Here is a 12,877-nt window from a genome sequence, read left to right as displayed (position 1 = left end):
ATTTAATGAGGAAGATTGAGAGCAACCGAGCGATGTCACTAGGAGACAAATGCGCACAAAAGCGTAGTCCGTTGAGCGGTCGGTGGCGGGTAGTCCATGGATGACTAGTGAGCATCCAACGTCTTATCGAAACTTCCTTGACGGCTATGGTGGGGGCTAAGAGGCAAATGCAGGAAATCTGAAATAAAATTCAGATTTAGTGTGTTTAGGAGAGGGATTTAATTTGAATTTCAAATTAATCCAAGGAGGGAGAGAGGAGGCGGCAATGGGGAGAAGATTTGGGCTGAATTTATGGAGCTATTAAGGTGATTAGAGAGAGAGGGGCCATTAAGGGGGGAGGAATTGATTTCAAAATTTCAGATTTTGAAATTTGAAATTAAAATCATGGAAAACTGAAATTAAACTTGAGGGAGAAGGGTATTAAAGAGGTGTTTAAGTAGTGATGAGGTGGCAAGTAGAGGATAGAACAATAGGAGAAGGCGGCCGGCCATATGGGAGAGAGAGAGAGGCTTGAATTAAATAGTGGGGACACAATTAATTAATCAAAATTTGAAATTTAGATTTCAGATTTTAATTATGTCATTTAACTCCTTTCTTGAAAGAAAATTTGGAGGGAATTTGAATTTCAAAAAAATGTAACTCCCTTAATAATTCCCCAATTTAAGTGAATTAATTAGGAAAGTCATTAAAGGATGAAAATTCAAACAAGCAAAGGGAAACCAAATGGGCGGCGGTATGGATCCAGGGTGGCGCGGAGGAAGGGCTGGTGGTGGCCGACGGGTGGCCGGATGGAAGACTAGCCGGCGGAAGGTTCCTGCAGGCCGGCGGGATGGGGTGCGGGTTGGTCGGCGGGAGGCTGGCCGGGGTTTGGCTAGGGAAAGGGCGGCGCACAGGCGGCAAGGTCCAAGGAGAGGAAGAAGTATGGAAAATATAAGGATTCAAGGAGTGAATTCCAATTTTCCACAAGTGCTTCAATCCGAATCTCCACGATGATGAATTGACCAAGAAAATAAAGAAAATGATAGAAACGAGAAAAACCTAGAACTCAAAAGAATCTAGCTTCTCCACGAACTCACTAAGAGATCGTGGAGGTTTGCACTCACAAAGAGAACAACAAAGCAAATATTTTTCATTCAATCAAAAACTACTCATTACATAAGAAAAGGGCCATTATAATAGCTCAAAATATAAGAGAAGCAAAAGACTAAAAGTCCCTCTGGGTGGGACAATAACGACATAAAACCATTGAAGGGCATAAAACCGTAGAAAAAACATATAAAATCAAATAAATACTACATAAAATGACTCAAAATAAAACTCAATGAATCGTTGGCCGTTGATCTTCCGGCGTCTCCTGAAGTTACATGATGTCGAAATATCTGACGTATTGTCCCTCAATAATGATTTTTTAATATAATTAGGGATCATTTTTGTCCTTCAAATAGAGTAAAGGGATCATTTTGATTCTTTTCCAATTAAACTATTCAAGACAACTATACTGCATCTGTGAGACAGCATTGAATTCATGCTAATTTAAGTAGAAGTGCAGAAATTTACCACTGTTTCCCATGCATAAAACTTTGATGGATAGAAACGTTATGATTAGAATTTGGCAAGGTACGTTTTTTTTCTCTGTTAATATGATTTTGAATGGCTATAACGAGAATTTTGCAATGGGTGTAGTTTGAGAAATGGATGTGAGCAGGAAATACTGGGAGAAGCCACCAACAAGAGAGTGAGTGAGAGACCCAAGGTGAAAAGTTCTATTTGTTAATTGTGGATTATTGTTTCTCCCCATAGCATTACTCTCTAATTCTATGTTGTCAATTTGATATTGTCCCGTTAATCTAGTTATAATCGCATGCCTTACTTAATTTCAACTGATAATTCTGAAAACCTAACTTGGGTAAGCATTAATTATATAAGTAGCAAAGCTTTAAAAATCTTATATTAAAATCCCCAAGCAGTTCTTGTTTCCATGCATCACGTTTCACATCACATTTTGATCCCTCAAATCCTTAAAAGAGAATCAAAATAGTCTCATGGTGGGACTATTTTTGTTCTTCTTTAAAGAGTTGAGGGATCAAATTAATCTTGTAATATAATTGAGGACTATTTTGATCCTTTTTCTCATAATTTAATCTTTTAATGGCTCACTTTTATTGTCTTGCTTGCTTCCGACTACCGTAAATGTCCACATTTTCATATCTTTTAACTGGCAAACACTCGCTTCCTTTCATCCCCCATCCAAACCACACTTCCATAATGAAATGATTACATATCTAGTTATTTGGCATAGATTATGGATGAAATTTTCTACTTTATAATGGTATGTATCACCATCATTATAAATTATATCATAACTATCTAAACGATCATTTGTCCTGTAACATAAATATGACACATCTTAGGCCATCAAACTTTGATTGATAGATGCCTACAATATTTGGTAATTATGTTTGCAACTAGAAACTCGCTCAATGATTGCTTGAATTTTAGTTGACTCAGAAATAGAAATTGATTTCCTTAGATCCAAGGATGGCTCACTAAAAATTACTTCAACCAGAAATAACTTAATATATGGGTGTTTTTTCACAGGCATGTACACGCACACACATATATATATATATATATATATGTGTGTGTGTGTGTGTGTGTTTGTGTGTGTATAAAAGAATATGTATACAAATGCAAATCATGCCATAAATAACTAAGTAAGAGCTAGTAAGTAAAAGTGCGCATGTGTGGACGCAGACGATGGTTATTATGTTGTGTGCGCGCTCTTGGGAAAAAACCTATGTGCGAGTGTGTTCACATAAGCATATCCATGCCTATGGGGGCACTTTCAAGAGGTAGGCCGCTCACATACACGTGTGCGTGTGCACATGTACAATTTATTCAGCTTGATCAGCTTAATATAGTCTGGATATAGAGCCACTTTTTTGCTTTGATTTGCAAATCATGCTCAAAAGAAAAGATTTTGCTCAATTTAATTTAATAAATTTGAAAACATAACTGAAAAGCAGAAACATATTTTGACAAAATACACAGCAGACCAAATTACACCAAAAAAAATCAATCCAGAAAATCTAAACCACTAGGGAACAGGCACTATGAGAGGTGAAAGTCTTCATTTACATTTGTACAGCCATATTAAATGCTTTGCAGATTGAATAATGGAATTACAGATGCACATACAAAAAATCTGGAGAGCAAAAAATTTATAATTTCAGTTCAAAATTTCAATCATGAAAATTGCATGTTTAATTTTTCAATCATGAAAATATCAAAGCCTATTTTTCAAATATCTGAGACAAATTTATATTACAATACAAGAAAAAAAAAACTTTGGATGATTTCATGTATCAAAGTTGTTTTCAAATCCATTTTATATCCACCCATTTCCATTCGTTGAAATTCTTAAGATAATTAGACGAGCAAAGGGATAGATCTCATTATTCTTTGAAATTATCAAAATGCATGATTATGACCACCATTATAATAAGGAAAAATAAGATAATCTATAATAATTTCATAAAAAATCAATAGAACAAGAGCTAACCTATTTCATCATAGTAGTCACTTTTGTCATATCCATGTGGGTCAAAGACTTCTTTGCTGAAACAAGTACCAATCTCATCAATATCTTGATAACTCACAGCATGCTGCAGAAAATTTGGATTTCGGTAATCCTTCCTATTTCTCAGGTCTGCATTGAAGCTTTTCCCAGCCTTCTTATAAGCAAGAAACTTGTTTATTTTTTCCTGAAATAAGCGCAGGGAGATGTTAAACCACAAAGTCAAGAACCGAAGGTCTTACTCAGATGGGATCATCCACCTGCAATATAGAAAATGACATCTCAGAAAGGAAACAATGGCTACACAAATAGAACCATATGTCATAGCAAGAAAACCGATCTGTACGAAATAAGGAAATAAACTAAAGATAAAATCAACAGTCAGTCCAAAGCTGATAACACAATGAACCCAATTTTTGACCTCAATTCCAATTTGTTTCAACCTAATTTTCAAGAATAAGCTGGAATTTTTGCATAATTCAAAATTTGTCGAACATGAAACAGACTAGCAAGTATGTAAAATGCATGAACCTATAAGACAATGGTAGGAAATACTTCGCAAGTAACTTAAGGTAATACTTGAGTTCACAAGCAATCCTAACCCAAATCGATAAGCAAACAGCAGAGAAACGGCTGTTTGCAGCAGGAAAACAGCAAAAGTCTGCTGTTTACAGCAGGAAATCAGTACAATCCAGGGAAATCTGAGAGAAAAAACTCAAAGCAAGACTTGTATTCCACTAGACAATGAAATAAAATAGCAAAGATACAATTGTTCTTCAAACTGAGAGGAAGAACAACTCTCCAAATCTCCGGCAATGCCAAGAGCCCAAAGCAAAAGAACCCTAGTTCTCAAATTGCAATCAAATTCAAGATAATCTTAATTCCCTCCTATTCCCCAAATTAACATGAAAGGAGAATTACAACTTACCTAATCAACCCTTACATTCAAATATTTCCCCCAAAAAATTGCATTAAACCCATCAAGGGCCCCACAGGATTACCGCCCCTCCTTCCCTGTTCTTCCGCCGAACAAATACCTGGACCGGTCTAGTCGGCCTCTCCTGGGCCAACGTGAGAGCAGCAAGCGTAACATTACTCCCCTCCCAAAAACTCACCTTGTCCTCAAGGTGAAAAAAAGGAAATTACTCTTTCACTCTATCAAATGGTTCCCAAGTAGCATCAAAATCAAGTAGATCCTTCCATCGAATCAGTACTTTCTTATTGCCCTCTTTATCAGATTTACCCCTATAAGCTCCATGGGTTCTAAAATCACTTCCAACTCTTCCGTCATTGATGCGGGTAACTCTGCACTAACTACATGCTCTCCTAGCGCTCTCCTCAGTTGTGACACATGGAACACTGGGCGTATGGTAGCGGAGGCGGGTAACTTCAGACAATACGCCACAGCGCCAATCTTCCCCAAGATCTCATAGGGACCGAAATACCTCGGCGCCAGATTCTCGTTCCGCCTATTAGCCACTGATTTCTGTCTGTAGGGCCTTAGCTTCAAGAACACCTTCTCCCGCACTTAAAATTGCATGTCCCTCCTATGTGAATCCGCCTGTCTCTTCATAATTTGTTGTGCCATTTGCAGATGTTTCTTCAACTCTTCTAGCACCTTGTCCCTTTCCTCCAAATACTGCTCCACTGATGACACTGGTGTGCTTCCCTTCCCATAGTGCACTAGGCGTGGGGAGTCTCTGCCATACATCACCTTGAAAGGCGTCATTTGAGAAGCATAAGGGTACGAGGTATTGTATAAATACTCGGCCCAAGGTAACCACTTCGCCCACATCCGCGGTTTTTCGGATGCAAAACACCTCAAATATGCTTCCAAGCTCCGTTTTATCACCTCCGTTTGTCCGTCAGTCTGTGGATGGTAAGCAATACTTCTCTTGAGAATTGTGCCCTGCATTCTGAAAAGCTCCTTCCAAAACTGGCTAAGGAACACCTTGTCCCTGTCAGACACAATCGACTCAGGAACCCCATGTAATCTCACCACTTCCCTGATAAATGTTGTCGTTACTGATACGGCGTTGTACGGATGTCGTAAGATAATAAAGTGAGCATACTTGCTAAGTCGATCCACCACTACCAGAATGATTGTGAATCCTTCTAAGCGGGGGAGGTCGTCAATGAATTCCATAGATACTTCCTCCCACACTTTGTTTGGAAGTGCTAATGGTTGAAGTAGCCCTTCTGGTGTCATCGCCATATATTTATTTCACTGACATACCTCACACCTTGCTACCATCTCTTCCACATCTTTATACATCCACTTCCACTACAGCTCCGCTGTCAGCCTTCTGTATGTCTTATGTACTCCTGAAAGCCCCCCAACAGCACTGCCGTGAAATTCCTGTAGTAAGTGAGGAATGTATGTTGATGTTCGTGGCATCACGAACCTCCCATGATGTAACAACTTCTCCCCCTCCAGATAGTACCCCGAATGGTTACTACTATCCTTCCTCAAGTCTTCCTTGATTTTCTTCAGCTCCTTGCTCTGTAGGCTTTCTTCTTTGATGGCCCCCCCAGTTAACCATCAGTGGTACTGATATTGCCAACTCCTGAAGTTCCCCAATACATCTGGATAAGGCGTCAGCCGCCTTATTTTCCACCCCTGGTCGGTACTGGATCTCAAAGTTATAGCCCAAAAGCTTTGACAGCCACCTCTAATGTTCCTCGGTCACCATCCGTTGTTCTAACAAGTATTTCAAACTCCTCTAGTTCGTACGAACAATGAAGTGTCTCCCCAAAAGATAAGGGCGCCACTTCTGAATGGCTAGGACGATGGCCATCAGCTCTCTCTCATATCATGACTTCAATCGAGCCCTGGTCGATAGCACCTGACTGAAATAGGCTACAGGCTTGTGATCCTGCATCAAAACTGCTCCCAAGCCATACCCTGATGCATCAGTCTTCACTATAAAGGTATGGCTAAAATTTGGAAGAGCTAACACTGGCACCGTCGTCATGGCTTTCTTTAACCTCTCAAAAGCCTGGGTTGCCGCCTCTCCCCATAAGAAATTGTTCTTCTTCAGTTGCTCAGTCAAAGGCCACGCGGTAGTACTGTACTCCTTCACAAACCTCCTATAGTAACTAGTCAGACCTAAGAAACCTCTCAACTCCCTTATGTTCTTAGGCCTTGGCCAGTTCTGCATGGCCTCAATCTTAGACTGGTCGGCTGCCACTCCCTCTTGAGACACCACGTGTCCCAAATATTCCACCCTCGACTGGGCAAAATTGCACTTCTTTAAATTAGCTTTCAGCTGATGCTCCTGTAGGATATTCATAACCTCCTTCAGGTGCTCTAAGTGCTCCTCCTCAGTTTGGTTGTACACCAAAATATCATAAAAATAAACTAGCACAAACTTCCTGAGATGCTGCTTAAACACTCTGTTCATCAAAGACTGAAAAGTAGCAGGGGCGTTAGTGAGCCCGAAAGGCATCACCAGGAACTCGTAATGCCCCTCGTGCATCCTGAAAGCCGTATTCTGAATATCCTCATCCTTCATTTTGATTTGGTGGTAGCCTGACTTCAGGTCCATCTTAGAAAACACTACTGCTCCGTGCAACTCTTCTAGCAACTCATCAATCACCGGAATAAGAAACTTATATGGTACTGTCTCCTTGTTCAAAGCCCTGTAATCCACGCAAAACCTCCAACTCTCATTTTTCTTCTTGACTAGTAGGACGGGGCTAGAGAAAGGACTCGCGCTGGGTCTGACTATTCCTGCCTCCAACATCTCCCTGATCAGCTTCTCTATTTCATCTTTTTGAATCTGAGGGTATCGGTATGGTCGAACACTAATTGGTAACACCCCGTCCTTCAGAAGAATTGCATGCTCTTGCTCTCTGGGTGGTGGTAAGCCCTGAGGTGGTTGGAACACCTCCCTGAATTGCTGTATGAGCGGTTGCACCACTAGTCGAATGTCTCCCTCATCCCCCACACTCACCCTCTCCAAGCACTGCAGCTCCACCAAATATCCACCTCCCACCTCCTGTATGGATATGATCATGGACTTGAGAGATACTCCAGCCTTGGTCAGGATAGCATCACCCTGAATCGTCCTCCTTCTTCCTCCCATCACAAATTCCATCCTTAGTGTCCCTTAATTAATCTCGGTCTCCCCCAATGTTTGCAACCACTTCATCCATAGGATGACGTCGTTACTCATTTACTCCCCAATTCCAAGGGAAGGAAGTTCTCTCTCACCTGGATCCCCTGAATCTTCAGCACTACCCCTCTGCAAACTCTACCATTTCCACATTTCCTGTGCCCATCATCACCCCATAGCCTCCCGTATCCACTAACTCCATCCCCAACAACTCAACGATCTGGGTGAAAATGAAATTGTGGGTTGCCCCACTATCAATCAACACCACCACCTCACGGTCAGCTATCTCTCATTTCACTTTCATAGTGTGACTCAGAGTGAATCTCGCTACAGAGTTCAGAGAGACTTCTATCACATCCAAGTGCAACTTTTTCTCCTTTTCAGATCTGCTCCCACCTCCCTCCTCGTCTTCCTCGTCTTCACAGACAAGGAGAACTTGAAGAGTTTGGCCCTTGCACCTATGCCCCAGCATGTACTTCTCATCACATTTGAAGCAAAACCCCTTTGCATTCTTATCCTGCATCTCCTTCTCTGTCAACTTTTTGATTTGTCCCACATTTCCCCCTCCAATTTTCTCCTTTGGTGCTTCCTTTAGACTCCCTGGCGTTGCCCCTTTTGATGGTAAGAATGTGGTAGTCATATTGTATGATCCCCCTGAATAGTTCTCTCGAGCTCCTATTTCTGATTTCTTCTGATCTTCCACCAACTGCGCCAGCTCCATAGCCTTCCCTAGGTTCATCGGCTCGAACACTCTGACTGTTGTTCGTATCTCCGGTTTTAGCCCCTTCATGAATTTCCCTTCCAAGGCTGACAATGTGATACAATCTGCTAACCAAGTACTCGAACTTGTCCCGAAAGTCTGCCACGGTCCCCTCCCGAGTCAAAGCAAAGAATTGCTCATAGAAGTCTCCTACCCCCATCGGCTCGAAAACGCTCCAATAAGCAATCCTTGAACTCTCTCCAGCTCCGGATGGGCTCCCTCCTGTCACGCCACTGATATCAGGCCAAGGCTTTTCCTTCAAAACACAATCCTGCCGCCGTCAGCTTCTCTTCCTCTGCCAACCCGTTGACAGCGAAGTAATGCTCCACCTTGTAGATCCAGCCATGACCGTCTTCACCCTCAAAGACGGGCATCTTCAGCTTCCTCACCCGTGGGTCTCCCCCGTGTCCCCTGAATCCTCCATAACCTCTCATTCCTCGAAGAGGAGGTGCTCCCCAACTGTCACGATCTTCCCTCCAACGGTTATACCCGAATCCTTCATCATATTCCCCTCTTCTCCCTTCAAAATCAGCATCAGCACACCGGCGATAGAATTCTTCCCTTCTCCCAATGAAATCAGCACCCCGCCGGTCAATTTCCAAACTCATATCATCTCTAGAAAGTGGCTCTATATGCGGCATGTCGTCCTCCCTTTCAATGACCTCCACTTCCAGATTTCTCCTCCCCCTAAACTGGTTTGGATTTCCTCCAACACCATGGCCTCCGGTGGTCTCTCTTACTTCCGATGTCGCAGGATTTGTCTTCAACTCCAACAGTTTCTTCAACATCTCTTCCATCACTGCGAATTTCCCCTCTATCATTTCATTGTTGGAGGTGATTTGAGTTTGAAAGTCAAATAACTTTCCCTCCAAATCTGATTTTAGTTGACCGATCTCGTCTTCCAAGACCTCTACTTTCTTCCCAGCCATCTATCTTCCCATAAATCACGAAGATCTTTGCCCGGTAAAAAAAACCCACTGAAATTTCAGGATTTCAGTCGCCGATGGTCCCAAATCGATGCTCTGATACCAATTTGATAGGAAATACTTGAGTTCGCAAGCAATCCTAACCCAAATCGATAAGCAAACAGCAGAGAAATGGCTGTTTGCAGCAGGAAAACAAGAAAAATCTGCTGTTTACAGCAGGAAATCAGCACAATTCAGGGAAATCTGAGAGAAAAAAACTCAATGCAAGACTTGTATTCCACTAGACGATGAAATAAAATAGCAAAGATACAATCGTTCTTTAATCTGAGTGTAAGAACAACTCTCCAAATCTCCGGCAACGCCAAGAGCCCAAAGCAAAAGAACCCTAGATCTCAAATTGCAATCAAATTCAATATAATTCTAATTCCCTCCTATTCCCCTAATTAACATGAAAGGAGAATTACAAATTACCTAATCAACCCTTACATTCAAATCTTTCCCCCCAAAAATTGCATTAAACCCACATGGGCCCCACAGGATTACCGCCCCTCTCTCCCTGTTTCTTCCGCCGAACAAATACCTGGACCGGTCCAGCCGGCCTCTCCTGGGCCGGCTTGAGAGCAGCAGGCGTAACAGACAGCTCCACAGTCAGCTTCTCCTTGACAAAGAAGTATTCAATTATCCCAAAAAACATAAGTTTTAATTGGAAGAAAGAACATGACATTTTCTCACTGGTTTGGCTCACATTATCCTCCAGCTCAGCATCGTCAAAGTACTCACAATCCTGCATTTTTTATGGGGAAAAAAAGTACCATCTTTTTTTTTTATCATGCGATGTTTCACTGAAACTCAAGCAGGATGCATAATCTTGGGCCTTGTTTGAAACTCTCTAGCTAGTGCACTTGCAGAACTCACGGCTATTGCAGGGCAGTAGCTTATTTTACCAAAGCTATCACTGGACCTATAGTGAAAAAAAAAAGTTTTAGAAATTATTTACCTTTCAAAATTCAAGTCTTTGATCCAATATGAGACTTGCAAAACTTCGAAAGAGCATGTATCTTTGCATAAGTGTGAGGCTTGCTTTTCAGTGACTTATCTATCCCATATTCTTCCTATCTCCTCATTATTTTTTTTCGAATTGTTTTTTTGTAAAGCATGTTTAGCAAATTTTTCGATGAATTGAATCTTACCACTTACGATTTTCATCCATAGTAAATAGTTACTTTAGGAAGAATAGCATGTGATGTGAAACCAAATGCGATAGACAATAATTGCAATTAAGATATTAATAAAGGTGAAGAACTTTGCTTTGCCGCCAATAAACTCCTTGTTTGCTCACGTGAAGGTTTTAGAACTTGTCATTAGAAGATTAAATAATATAAATTGATTACAATTTGAGATTAGTAGAACTTGCAAAATAACAACCAATGACTAATAGGTAACGCAAATAGCAAATGTAACAAAAGCCTCAAGTTTAAAATCTAGAACATTCACCTCGAGATCCTTCACTCAATCTCTTAAAAGTGGAGGTTAGCGGAGGAGAATTGCAAGCACACTTAAGGATGCCACTATCAAACAAGTGACGCCGAGGGGACTAGTCACCGGGAAAGAAACCGGAGTTAGAGAAGTGGGCGGTCGTCCGATAAGAGTTCACGGAGTTCTTGGTCATTGAAGCTCAATAATCTCGGCGAGGCAATAAACGATGCGATTGACGTAACGTTCCACGGTGATGTCGTACTCCCAATCCGGCTCGTAGAAAGGAGAGAGGAAGATGTCGATCTCTCCTTGGGCGTTGTAAGCAAAGCTATGATCAAAAATAATTTCAGATTTTTGTAAAATAGGAGGGAAACTAATTTGAATTTTGAATTCAAATTAATTAGAGAGAGGGGGCTTTAATGGGATTTAATGGGGCAAAGCCCATGTGGGGGCCGGCGGCATGAAGAGGGAGGGGAGAGGGAATTGTGGGGAGTTAAACTCTTTCCAAACAAGCTTGGCCAAATAGAAGGGAAAATAATGAGTCTGCTCTAAATTAAAATTTAGATCGGATTCAAATTTGAAAACTTTCCTTATTTAGATTTTGCAAATAAGGAAAGTTTTTGAATTTCAAAATTTGAATTTCGAAATTTGGGGATTGGGAGGTGGGCCGGCGGCTAGGTGGGTGGAGAGAGGAGGCCGTGGGAGGGAGGCCGGCAATCGAGTGGGTGATGGTCGGCAGCTTGGGCGGCCCAAGGAGGCCGACGGCAAGGGGAGGGCTCAGGTTAGGGAAAATTACCAAGAAAGACTTTGGGGGTAATGAGGCCGGCGAGTGGGAAGTTTGGGGAGGGAATTCGATGCAAGAAAAAAAATAAAAGACAAGAAAGATAAGAGAACCGCGAACCTTGAAATTCACCAAGGTTGACGGGTATTGCAAATCACCCTCCTCGGGCTCCTCCTCTCATGAACTCACTAAGAGATCAAACAAGAACAAACTCTTTTTCATTCAATAATTCATCATCTCTTACAATGCATGAGGCCTCCTTTAAATAGGCCAAAAATAAGACAAAGCTAGAAATACACAAATGCCCTCAGGGCTACACAAGCGACTAAATACCCACAGGGGCAAACTAGGAAAATAAAATGCGAGAATAAATAAAATACAAAACAAATCAGAAATAAAGGCTCTGGATCGTAGCCGTCGATATGCATCTCCGACGATGGTACACGTGTTGAAATCTAATGTCCTCATCAGCATGTTTCCCACAAAAAAGTGCATGCTTATAGCATTAGTTTGTTGCAGCTAAATTTACATTAGAAATCCTGGATGTTAGAGCCAGGGGTTGAACCAGAAAGAGCTCAGGATGGGAAATTAATTTTTCTTTTTCTTAGAAAAATAGGCAACTGCCCACCCAAAAATCTTTTTTGTCCTTAGAAAAATAAATATTTTAATTATTTTTCCCACTTTCAATGAATACAATTGCTCAGATTTTAAGAAAGAATTTTCTTTTTTATTTCGTACATAAGATTATGCATTTAATAATTCTATTTTTCCTACCCTCAAAAGAGAGACTAATTCCGTCCCTGATTAGAGCTGCATCATATATTAGATTGGATGTCAAAGCTTAAATTAATGGCTAAAAGTCGACAAGAACCAGAGCTTAACATTAATATTAGTTAATAAGCAACAAAAAGGATGCAATTTAAACAAATCAATTTAGCTATAATTCCAAACAATTTCAACAAAATTTTTAGGGAGTTAAGAATATATTTCTAGATTTGATCGGAGATCCTGATGTACTTGCAAATTAAAAAGATAAGTTGAAGTATATTATCTCATTTTCAAATATTTGAATTTGTTGAAACGAAAAATAATAGAATCTACCCACAAATATTGATGAGTTCATCCTAAAACAAAATATACTTTGACTTATTTGAAGTATAAACTTATAGAACAACATAAATTTATAAATAATTATAATAATGATCAACTGCAAGATCAATTTAGAAGCTTTAAACAATG

At 40.7% G+C, this 12,877-nt stretch overlaps 1 protein-coding gene across 1 annotated transcript in view; it reads right to left on the bottom strand.

Moving 5' to 3' along the window:
* The window catches only part of LOC110109086, a 44,208-nt gene that overhangs the window by 10,869 nt on the left and 20,462 nt on the right, over positions 1-12,877 (bottom strand). The window contains exon 4 of the mRNA XM_020839989.2: positions 3,563-3,764. Within this exon, the coding sequence (XP_020695648.1) occupies positions 3,563-3,764 (202 nt within the window). The remainder of the gene's footprint in view (positions 1-3,562; positions 3,765-12,877) is intronic.

Source organism: Dendrobium catenatum, unplaced genomic scaffold, assembly GCF_001605985.2.
Source record: "Dendrobium catenatum unplaced genomic scaffold, ASM160598v2 original_scaffold_117410, whole genome shotgun sequence".
Lineage (NCBI taxonomy): Eukaryota > Viridiplantae > Streptophyta > Magnoliopsida > Asparagales > Orchidaceae > Dendrobium > Dendrobium catenatum.
Note: the sequence above shows the minus strand (reverse complement) of the source record. Positions and strands in the feature narration are given on the sequence as shown.